Here is a 16,084-nt window from a genome sequence, read left to right as displayed (position 1 = left end):
ATGTATTATTTAGCCAAGGTAATATATATATATACACATATATATACATATATACATATATACATACATATACATATATACATATATATACATACACATACATATACATACATATATATACAAACTTTACACCATCTTTCTTTCCGAAAGATGAAAAAGATGATGGCAATAAGTCAAATGGAACATCTAGAGCTTTTGCTTGGCAATTATAAACTACTATAAGAATCCAAAGTTCCCACAAAACCATCAATAAAATTGATAAAAACCATGACTGAAACAAAACCCAATACTATGGCATAATTGACTGTAAAATTCTGATAAACCGATTGTAACTATATGTGTAGTTGCTAAATGCTTAAACCAACCTCGAAATCATAATTTTGAACCAAAATAAGGAACTTTGAGAATTAATGTAGTCCATGAAATCATACATCCTATGTTTAAATTTGTCTGCCGATAATTCTTTGAAATCGTTGTTAACTTAGACTCATGACCATAAGTAGAGCTTGCCTCTTTGTCTTTATCTAACATTGCATATAAGAAATTGAACTCACTCCATTTTTTTTTCACTCCTTTTTATCCCCTTCTCAAAAGATAAAAAGTTTTGAAGCACTAACTTTATTCAAATTCCTTATGCTTATCCTTACTTTGCCATCTATATTTAGCTTTACTTCACTATTGCATCCATTTAACTTCATTATGTCGAAGTTAAATGTTCCATTTAGACTTGTTATGCTCATCATCACTTTATAATCCATGTCATTTATCCTCATTCCAATACTATATTTGCTCATCTTTACTCCATCATCATAGCTAAACTCCCATTTGTCCCCTTAACCCCCTCCTCTAAAGAAAAAAAAAAGTTTGAAATGTCAAAGCAAGAAAAAGAAAATGAGAAAAATTAAGAAAAATCAATTGTGAAAAAAGAAAAAATAAATAAAGAAACATTAGGAAAGGAATGTGGAGTAGTTGACAATCAATGTGAACAATGTGATCCTCAACATGTACATGCAATGCAGTAGCATAGACAACACCAAGGCCAAATTGCATGCCATCCAAGACAAAGATGTCTTAGACATTGATGGTGGTGATATATGTCTAAAATAGACATCCCAGCAAATGTGTACAATTGAAGGGCTTTTTTATCCAGTTTTTAGTCTTATAAATTAATCTTTGGGACAATCATGAAAATTTATTAAATATGAAATATTGCTAGATTATGAATTTAAATGCTGGAAGTTTTCATAAATAGCTAATGGAACCGAACTAAATTAACACATCATAATAACAAAAGTCTTGGTTGGTCAAACTTTCCACTTTGAAGTAAAAACGTTAAAACACAGTATCCCTAAGTATCCCTATGTTCCTCCTTTACTGCGTTTGGGATCCCCTGAAATATTCAATGATGTGGAAACAAGAAGCTGAGCTCTCAAAAGGTTTATTCTGGATGTGACACTGCTGAATGAGACGCATTTGAAGGGCGGGCTCCTCGCATCTCTTAAACTCGGTAACTGGAAATGAAAAAGAAATTGGGTTACTATGTCTCAAGAAGAAACAGTTTTTTCACAACGTATGGGGCAGCATCGGATGGCTCCAGCTTCTTGAGCTCCTCCCCAGCTCGTCCGGCTCTCTCTTCGTCTCCATGAATCCTGCAACTCCCAAGGAGTGACCTCCACAAACCAGCATCTGGCCTCTCAACCAGCCCAGTGATCATGCTCTCGGCCTCTTCCAGTCTCCCAGCCTTGCCCAGCAGATCGATCACGCAGCTGTAGTGAGCGTTGCTGGGCAACACGCCGTGATCGCGCCTCATGCCCGCAAGGAAGCGAATCCCCTCCTCCAGCAATCCCCCGTGGTTGCACGCCGAGAGAATTGTGATGAAGGTGATGGCGTTCTTGCTCATACCCACCTGGTCCATCTCCCGGGAGATCTCCAACGCCAAGCTGGGATGCCCGTTCTGGGCATACGCCGCCACCATCGACGTCCACGAGATGTTCGTCCTGGATGCCATGCGATCAAACACGGCCCTGGCGTCGTCCACGCTGCCGCATCGCGCGTACATGTCGAGGATCGCGTTGCTCACCTTGATCCTGGATGGTGGAGCGAATTCCAAGGCCATGGGCGCGCTGCCATCGTCGAAGCAGGCGTGGATCAATCGCCCGTGGTGGAACGATGCGCGCGTCGCGAATCCCTCGAGGATCCCAAGGAATGTCACCGCGTTGGGACGAACGCCCTCCATGGCCATCCTCTGGAACAACCGGAAGGCCTCCCTGGGCCGTGCGATCTGCGCGTAGGCGGCGATCATGGCCGTCCATGGCACCACGCTCTTGGCCTCCATGGCCTCGAAGGTAGCGCGCGCTCTATCCAGGGCCTTGCACCGGACGAACATAGTCAGCAGCGCGCTGCCCAGGAACTCGTTGGATTCCATCCCCGCCACCGCGAGGACGCGCGCGTGGAATGCCTGGGATTGCTGCAGATCGCCCAATCCCGCGCAGCAATCCACCGCGCTCACGAGTGTCACCGCGTCGGATTTTACCCCTCTGGAAACCACTCCCAGAAGAGCTCGATCCCTGCCAGGAATGGCCCGCAGCGAACGAATGCCTTGATCATCGTGGCCCAGCACACGAGATTTGTGGCCCCTGCCGCCATGGAATCAAACACACTCTTGGCCAGAGAGATCTCGCCACAGGTGCCATAGAGATTGATGAGGGAAGAGCGCAAGAAATCGTCGATCACGCCCAGGGTCGCCACGCGATGGTGGATCTGCTTGCCGAGGGAGAGCGCGCAAATGCTGGCGCAGGCAGTGACCGCGATGCTGAGCACGACCTTGTCCGGCGGCGTCCCATTTAGATCCATTCTCCTCAAGAGCCCTAGCGCCTCGTGTGGATGCCCATTTTGGGCATATGCTGTGACAATCATGGTCCACGAGTAAAGATTTGGCGCCGGGATCTTGGCAAAGACGCACCTGGCTTCCTCGACTCTACCACACCGACCATACATTTTGACGAGGAGATTCATGAACTTGGGCTCGCGATTGCTCCTCTCCAAGAACGCGTGAGCTCGCCTTCCCTCTTCCAAGTCTCGTTTGGCACCGCAGGACTGCAGGAAAGAAACGAGGCCCGGGTGATCCAGGCGCATCAAATCGCTGTCATCGTGTGGCGCCGTGCGAGCTCTCGCTGCTAGCCTTCGCCGGATCATTCACACGGCTTTCTTTTCTTTCAGTCAGCAGACTGGATCTCTCCTACATTTCTAGCTATGAATGAGAATTTCATGCGTAACAGGGGCGCTCCCATATTTAATTATCTTAATTTATCTATTAACTCGCATTTAAATTGTACCAAGTTTTTTCTACTATAAACAAAATTATAATTTCCCCCTTTTAAGTAGTTTAATTCATGATATTTCATTTTATTTTTATTAATAATCTTATTTTCGAAATCTTGTGATAGTACACAAAAGGTATAATTTATACTTTGGAAAATTATAGAGGTTTAAAAAATAAAAGGAATTTTTATCTTTGATTTATTTGATGTTTCCTGTTTTGAAAATATACTTATTAGGATCAAGGTGAGTCTGGTTTAATAATTAAGCACAAAAAATATAAATTGAAGTAGTTCTTTTGTCTTTCACATTTGACCTATACAAAAATAACTTAGATAGGATAAGCTGATAATAATTTTTAATTTATTGTAACTTGATTATATAGTTTCTTTTATGTATAAAAATAATTATATAAATATATTTAATATAAATAACAAATAAAATAAAATATATCTTTTATGTGCTATAAATACCAGGAACATAAGATATTTATACTAATATTATCATATATATATAATACAAATAAATATTAATATAAATTTACTGAATTTTCTTAAAATAAATTTTATGAAATTAATTCTATATTTTTGAAAAACTTTTCTATATTCTTTTTATATGAATGATTTCTTACCATAATTGTATTTAAGATCAATATAAAGATTATAAAGAAAAATCTAAAATTTATAATGATGGATTATTTTAAATGCACATAAATTTTATAGAAGAATTATTTATTTATATATATATTTATATTCATAACATATACTTGCATTTATTAGGCAAATTCTTTATTAATGTATCTTCTACTTTAGTAGTTTTTAGTTCTTCTAACTCATCTCAAGCATGCATCACCCTTATCATTAAAGATCCATTCCTAAGAATGAGCACTCCTCCAACATCATGGTAAGATAAACATATTTCCCATATATCTTCTATTGCTTTCATAAAGTCATCATGTGTGCCCTCATGGAAATGGTTAATTGTTAAAAAGATACCTAAAGTACCAACAATAGCAGTATAAGTTCCAGGTTGGAAACCATTCTGAGCAAATTGAATCCAAACTACTGATGCACAATTACAATAATCTCCAGCATCAGTTGCTACACTAAAGGTATCAATGCAGTCTTGGATTGTTGATGCTGAATAGGCTTTAACTTCTTGGATGAAAATTGATATCAACATGATAGAATAATATAAAATTGCCTTTAGTTTCATGATTTTTAATTTTGATTTTTTTTGAGTTTATATATAAAGGGCAAATGCTATAAAACCTCCTTCCTATGTAACCTTGAGAACTTCTCTTGGCCTTATTAGTTGTATATTTCATAATTGATGTTGAATTTTAAACTTAATAATTTGTTAAAGAACATTTTGAGTGGACTATTGAACAATGAGGTCTGTTAGATTTAATATTCTATGGTCAATTGTCCAAATATGATTTAAATAAAATACTATTATTAATTTAGTATAATTTATGTTTCTAGTTGGGAAAAGCTTATAGAAACTTAAATGTGACATGCTCTAAGTTGCTGGGCTTGTTTAATAGCATTTAATAATGATCTCATAAAATTTAGAATGGAAAGTGTTTTCTAGAGGGCTTGTTAATGGCAATATAGTGGCCTTGGAGCCTGTGTGTGAGCATCTTACAGCCAGCTAATGGCAACACAATGACCTTGGGATAATGATCTTAAATTTAAAAGTGTTTTTGAGGAGTTACATACTATTCTCTTAAGAAGATTGGGAGGGTTTGAGGGAAAATTCTAAAGCAAAAGAGAGTGGCTCACAACCTAATGACAACAACCTGACCAAATCTAATTAATAAAGGAGTGTTTTTGGTCTCTTTCCTATCTGTGTGAGGGTTGGACAATCAGGCACAATTCTGCCTTGCCTGGCACTTTGGAGCCCCCATTTTGCCAGTTCTAGGTTGGCTTATGGCCAGCCAATGGAAACATGGTGGCCCCAAGTCGTCCCCTCCCCTCTAAACACACGTCATTATCACCTTTTGTGTGGGATTTCTTTTGTGTAGCACAAGAAGGAATGGGGCTCTCAACTTAATCAATTGACCTTTCCAACCAACAAGCAAGTTGGGTAGCTTTGGATTTGCCTGGGCTCTCTTATTGTAGCCACTTCTACATTTCTTGGAGGAAGGTGGGATATTTAGTAGATATCTGGGTGCATGGGAGTCCTGTCTTTCGTCTGTGTTTTATACTTTCTTAAGCTTAACTTAACTTTGACCACGTGGTCAACGTGAGTAAAAGGTAACATAAACTTAGGGTAAGGAACTGAGAAAAAGAGTGGTCAAGCTTATGTTCTTCCTTACATCTAGAACTTGGAAATCTGGAGTTTCTTGTAAGCGTTTTGGAGACTCTGTTTAGCCTGATCTCCACCAAGGGACGATCTCAAGTGTTTCTCTGATGGAGAAAGGGTCATTTGTTATTGACGGAATATTGGAGCAGTAAAAGTGCTTCATGGAGGTGAAGGAGCATGTTGTAAGTAATGGCATTAGGTAAGATGCCTTCATCTTTATCTTGTCAATCATCTCCCAGAGCCATTATACATGCACCATCTCCCTCCAGCATCTTCCTTGCACATTGTGGACGATCTGTTACTCCCAAACATGTGCTCCAGGCAGGTGTAGTAGCCACCAAGCATGACTCACTGCATGGCTTAGAGAAGAGAGCTTAGTTAAGCTTCCCTATTGATATGATGCTGTGCAAAAGATAAAGTTAACAAACTATACCCCAGTGTTAAGACATGTGGAGTTTGCAATAACCTTTTAGCAAGACTGGCAGGTTTGGCACTCAGATGCCATATGGCAGCTTCAGTAGCTTTGGCATCACACATTCAAAAGAAGTGTCACAATGCAAGAAATTTAGAGGAAATACTTGCATAAATCACAATTTCCACACTAGTCGGAAGTATTCTAGGGCATACATAAAGTATGTAAACTAGACTTACCAGTAAAAACCCAGGCGTTTTCTTATGATATGTTCTACCTTCAAGATATTTTTAAAGAACAGAGCTTGCCAATAACATCCATAAAACCCTCATTCACTTTTGGTTGTAAAAATGACTTGAGGCCTGTGTCGTTGTTTTGTGAGAAAATCTCGACTGGAACAACCTCCTCGCAACAAGCTCGTCCATTCTTTCCTTTCATATACTTCTTCTTGTACCTTTGAACCAAGACCGTATTGCCCTTGATTCTTTCTAGCAGGCACCTGTGATAAGAAAAGTCCTCTACACTTCCATCCAGTCGAACAATATGAAAGCATCGACCGCCAAAGCTGTGATGATTATCAACCTGGCAAGAAAACCAATAAATAAAAAGGAAACTTCGAGAACTTACTCTTATATGCCTGACACCACACCCCACTTTACTGTCCATCATTGGGTGATACTTCAAAGTATCTAAGATTACAGCTTCATTTGCTGCTGAAACCGGAGTTCCTGTCAAACTAAAAGCACATGCATTCTAGTCATCGTCTCGTTAGTCCAAAGCACAACCACACACCTTTTTCTTAATATGTCATGCAGCTTTTGAGAGCGTTGATCTATCCTTGCCCAGACAATTTCTCTGTCCTTTGCGCTGAGCGTGGCCGACACAGTGTCGTCAACAACTCTTCTCGAAAAAACTAGTGATTCGAAGTCCGGAAACCGTGAAACAGGTCCCTTATCCTGTAAATGCATGTTAATAATGAGATTTTGTCAATGCCAGTCACCTCTTTGAAGAAAAGCTCAATGTTGGCTCCTGTTCCAAGACTGGGACTCTTGCCACAGAATGCCAATTCATTTGCACCAGCCAAATAATCCACCTCTCGATTCATCGCAGCAGCTTCAAACACACCTCCTGGGGACTAGATCAAGAAAGGTTTTTGTAACAAGACATAAGAAAACTCTTTTCAGGAGAAATACTTACTTTTCCCATTGCAAAGGCCAAGGGTGAACAGCCGGACAAATTCTTTACAAATGCCTCATATCCGCTTTCATTAGCATCGATATTCTTCCACGGTTTTCTTAGCACACCAGCTATAAAACCATTCACAGAACCTGAATGGCAAGCGACATCTGCTATGAGCATCAGATGCTCTATGTTTATAATCCGCTCACAACCTTTCGTAAATTCTTTTAGTTTCTGCACAAAGCCAAAATAATCAATGCTATGTCCAAACTTTTGAGCTCATTACCTCCAATAAGTACTGGTATGCTGCCTCAATTCCAAAAGCGACGTGCACTTCTTGTATGCTGAGTGGGGTAGACTTTTGCCAGTCCACCAAATGTGAAATCGAACCGCACGCCTCTAATGCATGAGTCCATGGAACGCCTCGGGTTCTTGACAAGAAAGCAACTTCGATGCATAGCTCGTCTTCCCATTTTACATTTACAAACTCTATTCCTCGTGGACATCCTGAAACCAATACCATCTCAACTTAGCAGACGTTATAAGACTAATCTACCTTTCACGACAACTTGAAGCAAATTTCGAAACATTGTTCCTATCATGTGCTTGTGTATCTGCTTGCTATCATAGTTGCTCACAGAAGAAGTGATTGGGAAGAAGCATAACACTTCAACATCCCTAAACTTACTTATAAGTAAACTATATCTCGTAAGAAAATCCTTACCTCGAAAAGAAATGTAGCCCTTGAATAAAAGCATCCGGATCATCTAAGCTAGTTGGGAGTTGCTTGCGAAGGTGACACACAATTGTGTCAATGTTCAAACTGCATCTTTCCATTGCTTCCTGAAAATGTAACACATTGTTAAGGAAAAGAATAATAGATATGAGGAAATTAACCGCTCGCAACTCGAAGCACCCAATCCACGGCACTCTTTTCTTCTGCCCGCCAACTTCACTGCAGGGACTGTATCTGCAAAAAGCGTGACAGTAAGAACAATAGTTCACAGAAGCTAGCTTACTCAATCCAAATCTTGGAAGCCAGCATCCCAATAGTGACCGGCTTTAGAAAATCTTGCACTTGCAATGCTATCCACTCCGGCTGAACCGGAAGCTTCTGAAGTTTAAGAGTGACACACCTATCGATGTCTTTGAACGAATTTGAGAACAGTATGTTCTGGAAAGTTTGGAAAATAAAAGTCACGCATACACCAAGGAAAAAAAGCAAAAGAAGCTAACCTGCAGCGTTTTCAGCATCGTAGAAGCCTGTGGTGACGAACTCATCACCTGATCGTAAACAGGTTCTATGACCGCAGTCCCAGCTAAAAGTCCCACTGGTTCTCCTGGTTCAGCAGTAGCTCCATAAGAAAACTGAAAAATATGACCCCCGTGCGTGGACCTGATAGTGTTGTCATACTCGACGCGAATGTCCTTCATATAGCTCATAAGAAATCTGAAGAACGACGCGCACCGCTGCTGGCTGCCATCGTTTCCTTTCCTCGAAGAAAGAGAATGGATGAAAAACTCGCGCGGGTCCAGGCCGTCCAGAAAGGAGCTTTCCACCAGGCCCATTGATTTCCACAGCTCGGAGGAAGTGAGGTAGCCCCTTGACTCGTTCTCAACAGCTCGAGGGAATAGTGACTTGACACGGTGGTATACAAACTCGCCTTGACGTAGCTGCAGCCCCAGGCAACCACCTTGTTGCATCATTTTCGACAAAGAACCCTTGCTCTTTGCTTCGACCATCCTGAGCAGCGAATTCTCCCTGCTGTTCTCGCGGACATGCTCCTCTATAGTCCTCTCAAAAGCTTTCATGGTGGACTGGAAAGCAGAGATCGCAGCTTGCTGTGTCGCTTCGTTGGCGGACGTAACTGGCTGCACGCGCTCGTTCCAGCTGCTGCACCGTGGTCTGCTGACACTGTTAACTTGAAAGCGCGAGTCGGAGACAATCTGATGTGCCAAAGACGAGATCTTTGCTTCCTCCACGGCACACAAAGTTTCTTCCTCGAGCTTCCTTCTAGATACCGCGTCAGCAGCCATGTAGAAGTCACATAAACCAACACTAAATCCTCTTTCCGATATCCAGTCCACGGCAATTCCCTGAGCCGTATCTAGGTGCTCCAAAGCTCTATCGGGGCCATATCTTCTGCAAATGGTAGTCATCAGGCCATCCTTGCCAAGCCATGCTGAAGACTTATCAGACGTTCTCAAAATCTCACCCTGTCGAATAATGAGCCTGCCATCGTCGCTTTCCGAATCGAAAGTCGTTGGCAATGTCATCTGAAAGAGTTGTTTGCCGGTCCACAACGGACTCTTTCTCGGTGATTTAACAATTGCCGGAACAGGAACTTTTGCTGATGGACACCACATCCGCAGCTGGTCCATGTCAAGTTTATCTAAAAAGACATTCTTGCGTGTCATAAGGTGTGCCCCTAGAAGTGCATCCTGTGTCAGCCCGATAATAGATTGCCCACCTTGAGACGAAACCAATTGTTTTGGAAGTGCCACCAACTCTGCGACCTCCGCTCTCACTTGGAGTGATTGTGGCAAGTATAAAGCCAACGTATCTCCATCGAAGTCGGCAAACAGTGGAGAACAGATGAGCGGGTTCACAGCAAAAACATTGTTGCGGATGACTTTCGACTTGAGGCCTATCAAAGCATGCTTGTGAAACGTCGGTGGCCTGTTAACAAAAACTTGATCCCCGTCTTTCAAGCTCCTGTGTATAACGTCTCCTACCCGTAACTTTTTGCAGCTTCTACCTGTGCATACTTCACCACCTCTGACTACTTTAAGGCCGGGATTGTTGTAAGCGTAGCTTTGCAGGGAGATTATGTTGGAACTTGTGACCGTCTCCAGAACAACCAAACCAGCGGCAATTCTAGCAGAAATTCCAATTTCCTCGAGCTTAAGAGCAGGATCACCAATCACCACGGCTCGAGCAGAAGACCCACAGTATTTGCCTGTTAGACTTCGAAGAAACTGCAACCCGGACAAAGGCTTGCTTTCATCTGACACGTTGCCATACCGAGGATCCTCGTCTGAAACGTTGCCGTACAGCTAATTCATGCAGAAAAGGTAAGATTAGCTTCGGAGAAAAGAGAAGCTTACTGGATTTGCACGAATGCACTGTGTTGCAGCAGCTTGAATCTCCATGACTTTTTGTTCAGTTAATAGAGATATTTTGTCCTCATCACGGGTGTACACAATGGACTTGATTTTCGTAAGCAGGTGCTTCAGGTTTTTCGTTGTCTTGTCCTGCACGGAAATATCAGAATCAGTCATTTTAAATTCATAAGAAGAGTTACCTGGAAATAGAACTCATTCGTACTGTAGCGCATCCAGTTTGGAGGCACGGGCAAGGATTTTATAAAATAATCTTCTGCTGGTATCGAAGGTAACTTTTCATCTCGAAGTTTGTCAGTGGTCTCTCGTGGTAGGCATTTCAAAATTCTTAGGACCTATCAATCAGTCATTAGCTACGTTGAAGCTGATTTTTTGTAAATGATTACCTGATTCGGGTCGAGCATCTTTGACCTCCATTGTGGTGTCATCTCGTCTTTCAGTATCAGACTTTGAAAGCCCGGAGGAATGTCCTCGCGGCGAACTTTGCCGTCTATTTCCAGCAAGAGGGCTGGGACATTAGCAGTCCCCACTTTCTTGAAAATTTTCTTCACGGCCGCTGCTGGCCCCTGGCAAAGCAACATGAGTGACTCACAAAGTAAGAGCATTAGAAAACACTAAAGCACGCACACTGCATACGGCGCATTTTTCAGGATCTTCCTCGGCCTCAGGAGCCTGCAACAGCATAGAAAGCGACCTCGTAAGAAAACTAGACAAAAACAAAACGTACCCGAGCGCCATTTGGGACCGCTCCAATGTCTGCTTGATGCGCATCAACACCAGAAGCCACTTGCTCTAAGCTGCTTAAAGTCCTAAGCTCCTGCAAAACCATCAGTGGCACTTTACAAGCATACGAAAAAAAGAGCTTTCTCTTGCCACCTTTTTGCGGCCCTTGTGCTTGAAGCTGTAGCAATGGAGGCAAACCCGATTTAAAATCGCTTCCAGAGCGGAGATGCGATCCCAGTGATAAACAAGCACCGGCAGCTCAATGTGACCAGAATGGCCTGCAAAAGTTTCAAACAACAATCCACATTCACTCCCCTGAGATGGAGTTCTTACCGGGGCAAGCGCTATTGGACGCATCCGTTCGCTTGGCACCGCAAGAAGTACAGCAATCGCTCAAGTTTGGAAGCCCGAATCGATTGTTTTGCAAGGCTCGGACCGTCTTGACCTCGTACACCGAGGCGCGGATCTGCGCACACACATCAAGAAACGAAAGCGACCGCGGTCGCCGTTAGCGACCGGAAGAAATATTTCCAGCTCGTCGATCGGGTCCTATGCAGTGAAGGCTGTTCTGCTACGACTAATCGATCCATCAATCCATCAAACTTACAATCTCCTCCGATGTGAGCGGCCGGAAGTCGAGAGCGATGAGCGTACCCGTCGCCTCTTCCAATGCGCGATCGCGATGGCTGCTCCTCCTCTTGCTGGAAGCCATGGATTAGGGATTAATGCGACGCACATTTTCCCAGGGAAATTCCTCCACAATGATCCATTCGATAAGCAAAGTGTCCGGGCCCTAAACCTTTGGCACTACGATTCCGACGGTGCGATGGCGCCCACCTGGCAGTATCCTCGCCGTCGATCCCGCTCATTGTCGTTTAGGTTTGTGGGTTATGGCGGAGGATCAGGTGCGTCTCCGGAGTGATTCGGTCGCAGCCAGGCGGATTGTGGCATCCTTCCTCGATTTCTTGCGCTCAGGTGAGCGGCGAGGGAGCTGTGATCAAGCGCGATCGATCGATCTGTTCGAAATTCTTGGCTCTTGCAGTGGAAGTTGTGGATGGCGTGGATTCCGAAGGGCTGGAGGTTGCTGCGCAGTGCTTGACGGAGATTTTCGACCTGCGCAGCGGCAGTGAGAAATTATCGAAGGTCTCGCTTGTTGACGTTATTACGCAGTCGACACACTCTCATGAAGTAAGCTACTAGTTTTTTTTTCCATTTTTGTTGCTGAAAGTCTCTCTCTTTGGCAGAAATCGGACTTGAAGAAATCGAGTACTCCTGGTGAGTGCAAACTTTCGATCTTCATTTATCTCTTTTTTTTCTTTTCTACTATAATGCAGAGCTTGATTCTCAAAATGTGTACCGGCAATTTGTCGAAGGTCTTGAGAGTGCCGGATTTTTTTCCTCTGGCACCAGCGAGAACCGTGTACCTCAAGCTGAATCTACATTCCAAGAGACTTTAAAGGCATGCACCTCTAATATTTATTGTCAAGGTTTGCCGCGGTTCTTGTTGCTTTTCTTTCCATCTCAAAGTCTATAAATGTATCTATGCTTTTTCTTTTTCTGTGTGAGGTGATAATTCGAAAGTTCTTGTTTGTTTCTTTGCAGGCATACAAGGGCAAGGATGAGTCTGAGCTGCTTGCTGAAGCTTTCAAAGCTCAAGGTAAAGAAATAACTTACGTGTGACCGAACAACTGAGTTTTGCTCATGATACAGGCAACGGATCAATGGCCAGTCATCGTTATGTTGAGGCTATTGAACTGTATACTCTAGCGATTTCACTATCCAGCAACAATGCGATATTTTTTGCGAACAGGTATCAAGTTCGTGATCAACTTTTGTGTAGCCTTTCTATTCGTTTTTATAGAGCAGCTGCTCACACGCAAGCTGGAAACCATGGCGCTGCTATTACGGATTGCCACAAGGCCATAGAGATAAATCCTCGATATAGCAAGGCTTACAGTCGCTTGGGTCTTGTCCATTACTCTCAAGGACGATACCTTGACGCAGTTGAGTGGTTCACTAAAGGTAGCTCGACAGAACCGATTACATGTCGTGCTAACTTGTTTTTCGTTCCCTCCAGCTTTAGAAGTGGATCCCTCAAACACGTCTGCCAGTGATAACCTTCAGGTAAGTTGCTACGATGGTCAATCTCGTGTAAATTATTTGATCTCAGAGTGCGCGACAAAAGCTTGTTGAAGCGCTTCGTGGAAGCAGCCAATATCAAGAGGTAAGGGAGAGAACCTCTGTTCTTGTTAATCGTGGCCTAACAAATCGTATTTTTTCTTCTTCAGCCCGGTGCATGTGTTGTAAATGTGACTGCACAATTCGAGACAAGTGATAGCGAAAACTCGTCGCCAGCAAGAAACTCGGACGCACAGGCGGCCAGTGGCGCCACGGCCGAAGAACAGACACAAGAACAACATCCACAAGATCACGAAGGAGAGGCCCGGAGAGACGGCAGCAATGAGGCCAGGACAAATCCTCCCGAGTTCCAACCGGACGGTCTCTCGGGCTTGCTACAGTGCGTAATGCAAGGCATCCAGCAGGGCGGTGCCGGACTGGAGAACTTGGTTCCAGAAGTTGCAAACATGGTCCGAGGATTTCCAGCCGAGAACTTTGCGTCAGGGGCCACTGCTACGTTCGATTTCGCTGAGACGCTCCAGTCGGCGATCCAAAACCTGGGAATCCCAGCGAGTCAGGCCCAGCGGAATCAAAACTCTTCGCAGCAACAGCAGCAGCAAAATCAAAACCAAAGTTCGCAGGAGTGAAGAAAGTTTTCCGCCATTCGTGCTCGTTTTGTAGGCAAGGCCTTAAGAGAAGAATTAAGCGGTATATTTAGAGGTTTGTGCTGCCATGCACAAGAAGGAAAGCCAGTTGTGGATACAGCTCTGAGAGATCCTTGTAGAAAACCCTAGGGCCCTAGAGAATGTTCAGGCGGTTGATAAGCGCGAGTAGTAGGAGCGGCATCCGCACGGCAAGCGCAAAGACGCTCTCTCAGGTGAGCAAACCACTGACGGAGGATGCCTACAGAGAGTTTGGAGAGTTTCTGTGGATGGTGATGCTCCGCCTAAACAACCGTGTCCTCGGCCAAGTCTTTAAGGCGGTGGGCGACTGTGATAGTACCACCGTCTGCTTCGAGGGCCATCTCCTGGACCACATGCTCAAGTACACCGAAATTGTGAGCGGCGAATTCCCCCCACCCGCTGAAAAACCACTCGGGCTTGACGACATAGGCGACTACCCCATCCCATATACACACATGATCAAGCTTGTGAAAAATGCCTCGGAGGATGCAAGGTGCCGCTTGCATGGAGAGCCCCCCATCCATCAACGCACAAAGGAAGAAACTCGCCTCGTGCATGACTTTTGCCGGACTGTTGCCTGCCGAGCCGAGAAGGAAGTCTTCTCTGGGGAGCCAAACGTGCACGAGCTGCAGGAGCAGGCGCGTCTGTTTGGCGCTGAGTGTTATCCCAAGTTCTTTGGTCTGCAGTCCACGAACCTCTCCGTTCTGATCCAGGAGCACTCTGAATCATATGCTACACCGGTTGTTCCAAGAAAGATCTTCTGGAGGGAGTACTTGACGAGGTGTGCCAGGAGCCTCGAGTTGGCGCAGGAGGTGGCTGATGCCGGGGGACTGCCGGAGTTCCCTCGTCACGGGGGTCTCGTCGCTCTCTACAACTTTGAGAAGAAACACGCTTACCAGCTGCTGCTAAACTGCCTCAAGAGCATTGATAAAGGTATGGTTGATCCTGCCCGGAGTTTTTTATTCTTTTTTCTGTGTCTGGCAGGATATGACGAGCGGAAGCTATTGTGGTCGTCGTTTGAGAACCAGCAGTTCTATACTGTCGATGTGCAAGTACCTGGTAAGTCATTTGGATGGAGACGTTGTCATCTCTTTTTTTTCTTGCGCAGGTCTCACGTCGCTGAATCAAGTGCAAGTGAATGTTGCAAAAGATGGACCGGGTGTGCTTGTTACCACGGAGAAGGACGTGTTCCGCCCCGAGAGGCTTGCCGTTCCTCCTTACGCTAATGTCGACGGTGCAATAGTTAATCTCCAGGATGAGATTCTCACCATTCGCCTTCCCAAGGGGGACGCTGTACTCGAAGGGACAGTGCCGGCATTGCCAGTTGAGGACTTTGACGAGACCAAGCTAGACAAGAGTATGGATCTTTTTTTGTTCTTTTTGCCTCTAATTTCCTGTTTCTTTTCTTCTGTAGCCAAGAATAAAGTAGATGACGAGCATCACCACGAAGTTCCAGGTATGTCCCTGAAAACTTTCACACTTTCTTAATAGTTCTTGGCTTTGCGACCGTGCAGCCCTGTTGCGAGAGGAAGTGATTGTGGACTCAGCCAGCGTTAAGCCTCAGGGGGACGGTGAGCTCGAAGGGACAGCTCTGACATTACCAATTGAGGACCTTGACGAGACCAAGTTGGACAAGAGTATCGTGTTTTTCTCTCTTTTTTTTTTCTTTTTTTTTTGTTGCCTCTACTCATTTCCTGTTTTACTTTTCTGCTGTAGCCAAGAACAAACCCATAAAGGCAACTTCGGTAGATGATGAGCATCACCACATCCTTCGTGTCGAAATTCCAGGTATGAAAACTTTCACGCTTTCTCAATAGCTTTTGGCTTTGCGACTGTGCAGGCATGTCGCGAGAGGAAGTTATTGTGGATAATATAGGTCCGGAACTCATCATTAAGACCAGCGACAACGTCTTCCAGCAAAGGAAGTTTAAGTTTCCCTCGCGTGCTGACATGAAGCAGGCTAGAGCGTCTTTCTGGAACGGCTTGCTTACCATTCGTGTTCCCAAGAGTACAACGGCCGTAGTGTAAATTGCCCTCTCTTGTCAAGATAAATGAATTGGAAAATATTATATGTGCAGTTAAGTATCTATTTATCTTCTTGCCCCCGGATCTGGCCAATGGCGGCCGTTATGATTGGGTAAAAGTTGTTTGCAGGTTTAAAATTTGGGATTAGTATTTCCTCACTCTATTTCTTTACATCTCTTATATGCAGACCATTTAC

General features: G+C 44.0%; 5 protein-coding genes across 5 annotated transcripts; 2 read left to right on the top strand and 3 right to left on the bottom strand.

The window, feature by feature from the left end:
- Positions 1–1,537: 1,537 nt before the first annotated feature.
- LOC112347033 (pentatricopeptide repeat-containing protein At1g06140, mitochondrial-like) lies at positions 1,538–2,646 on the bottom strand. The gene is made up of 2 exons (XM_024677153.1): positions 2,621–2,646; positions 1,538–2,537 (listed from the first exon to the last, which is right to left on the bottom strand). The coding sequence occupies exons 1-2, from the start codon at positions 2,644–2,646 to the stop codon at positions 1,538–1,540; spliced, it is 1,026 nt and encodes a 341-aa protein (XP_024532921.1).
- On the bottom strand, positions 2,605–3,211 carry LOC112347089. Its single transcript, XM_024677402.1, has 2 exons — positions 2,963–3,211; positions 2,605–2,903 (listed from the first exon to the last, which is right to left on the bottom strand). The coding sequence occupies exons 1-2, from the start codon at positions 3,193–3,195 to the stop codon at positions 2,651–2,653; spliced, it is 486 nt and encodes a 161-aa protein (XP_024533170.1). The 5' UTR covers positions 3,196–3,211; the 3' UTR covers positions 2,605–2,650.
- A 3,061-nt stretch (positions 3,212–6,272) lies between these two features.
- Positions 6,273–11,816, bottom strand: LOC9651564 (DNA-directed RNA polymerase IV subunit 1). The gene is made up of 19 exons (XM_024677492.1): positions 11,670–11,816; positions 11,396–11,528; positions 11,216–11,340; positions 11,067–11,156; positions 10,967–11,011; positions 10,726–10,905; positions 10,522–10,674; positions 10,325–10,471; positions 8,453–10,273; positions 8,236–8,390; positions 8,114–8,186; positions 7,941–8,059; positions 7,773–7,894; positions 7,503–7,723; positions 7,235–7,450; positions 7,038–7,172; positions 6,830–6,993; positions 6,665–6,773; positions 6,273–6,619 (listed from the first exon to the last, which is right to left on the bottom strand). The coding sequence occupies exons 1-19, from the start codon at positions 11,772–11,774 to the stop codon at positions 6,317–6,319; spliced, it is 4,416 nt and encodes a 1,471-aa protein (XP_024533260.1). The 5' UTR covers positions 11,775–11,816; the 3' UTR covers positions 6,273–6,316.
- A 94-nt stretch (positions 11,817–11,910) lies between these two features.
- On the top strand, positions 11,911–13,903 carry LOC9651563 (small glutamine-rich tetratricopeptide repeat-containing protein). Its single transcript, XM_024677405.1, has 10 exons — positions 11,911–12,037; positions 12,105–12,250; positions 12,307–12,337; positions 12,397–12,521; positions 12,665–12,719; positions 12,773–12,872; positions 12,924–13,084; positions 13,140–13,186; positions 13,233–13,286; positions 13,351–13,903. The coding sequence occupies exons 1-10, from the start codon at positions 11,953–11,955 to the stop codon at positions 13,825–13,827; spliced, it is 1,281 nt and encodes a 426-aa protein (XP_024533173.1). The 5' UTR covers positions 11,911–11,952; the 3' UTR covers positions 13,828–13,903.
- Positions 13,904–13,952: 49 nt separating this feature from the next.
- Positions 13,953–15,891, top strand: LOC9650875. The gene is made up of 7 exons (XM_024677152.1): positions 13,953–14,796; positions 14,848–14,922; positions 14,972–15,220; positions 15,278–15,319; positions 15,378–15,500; positions 15,580–15,651; positions 15,704–15,891. Exons 1-7 carry the CDS (start codon positions 13,986–13,988, stop codon positions 15,889–15,891), a joined length of 1,560 nt encoding a protein of 519 aa, XP_024532920.1. The 5' UTR covers positions 13,953–13,985.
- Positions 15,892–16,084: the final 193 nt, after the last annotated feature.

Source organism: Selaginella moellendorffii, unplaced genomic scaffold, assembly GCF_000143415.4.
Source record: "Selaginella moellendorffii unplaced genomic scaffold, v1.0 SELMOscaffold_19, whole genome shotgun sequence".
Taxonomy (NCBI): Eukaryota; Viridiplantae; Streptophyta; class Lycopodiopsida; order Selaginellales; family Selaginellaceae; genus Selaginella; species Selaginella moellendorffii.
Note: the sequence above shows the minus strand (reverse complement) of the source record. Positions and strands in the feature narration are given on the sequence as shown.

What these genes read in the sequence shown, in the direction of transcription:
- LOC112347033 (XM_024677153.1), bottom strand. Translation starts at nt 2,646, where the DNA reads ATGGCGGCAGGGGCCACAAATCTCGT. An exon ending in GCAGGGGCCACAAATCTCGT is followed by an intron (nt 2,538 to 2,620) that starts GTGCTGGGCCAC and finishes AGTGGTTTCCAG; the next exon opens with AGGGGTAAAATCCGACGCGG.
- LOC112347089 (XM_024677402.1), bottom strand. Translation starts at nt 3,195, where the DNA reads ATGATCCGGCGAAGGCTAGCAGCGAGAGCTCGCACGGCGCCACACGAT. An exon ending in GGTAGAGTCGAGGAAGCCAG is followed by an intron (nt 2,904 to 2,962) that starts GTGCGTCTTTGC and finishes TGATTGTCACAG; the next exon opens with CATATGCCCAAAATGGGCAT.
- LOC9651564 (XM_024677492.1), bottom strand. Translation starts at nt 11,774, where the DNA reads ATGGCTTCCAGCAAGAGGAGGAGCAGCCATCGCGATCGCGCATTGGAA. An exon ending in CGATGCTGAAAACGCTGCAG is followed by an intron (nt 8,391 to 8,452) that starts GTTAGCTTCTTT and finishes CAAACTTTCCAG; the next exon opens with AACATACTGTTCTCAAATTC. An exon ending in GGTGCTTCGAGTTGCGAGCG is followed by an intron (nt 8,060 to 8,113) that starts GTTAATTTCCTC and finishes TTACATTTTCAG; the next exon opens with GAAGCAATGGAAAGATGCAG.
- LOC9651563 (XM_024677405.1), top strand. Translation starts at nt 11,953, where the DNA reads ATGGCGGAGGATCAGGTGCGTCTCCGGAGTGATTCGGTCGCAGCCAGG. An exon ending in AGTCGACACACTCTCATGAA is followed by an intron (nt 12,251 to 12,306) that starts GTAAGCTACTAG and finishes TCTCTTTGGCAG; the next exon opens with AAATCGGACTTGAAGAAATC. An exon ending in AGTTGAGTGGTTCACTAAAG is followed by an intron (nt 13,085 to 13,139) that starts GTAGCTCGACAG and finishes CGTTCCCTCCAG; the next exon opens with CTTTAGAAGTGGATCCCTCA.
- LOC9650875 (XM_024677152.1), top strand. Translation starts at nt 13,986, where the DNA reads ATGTTCAGGCGGTTGATAAGCGCGAGTAGTAGGAGCGGCATCCGCACG. An exon ending in TGTCGATGTGCAAGTACCTG is followed by an intron (nt 14,923 to 14,971) that starts GTAAGTCATTTG and finishes TTTCTTGCGCAG; the next exon opens with GTCTCACGTCGCTGAATCAA. An exon ending in CCTTCGTGTCGAAATTCCAG is followed by an intron (nt 15,652 to 15,703) that starts GTATGAAAACTT and finishes GCGACTGTGCAG; the next exon opens with GCATGTCGCGAGAGGAAGTT.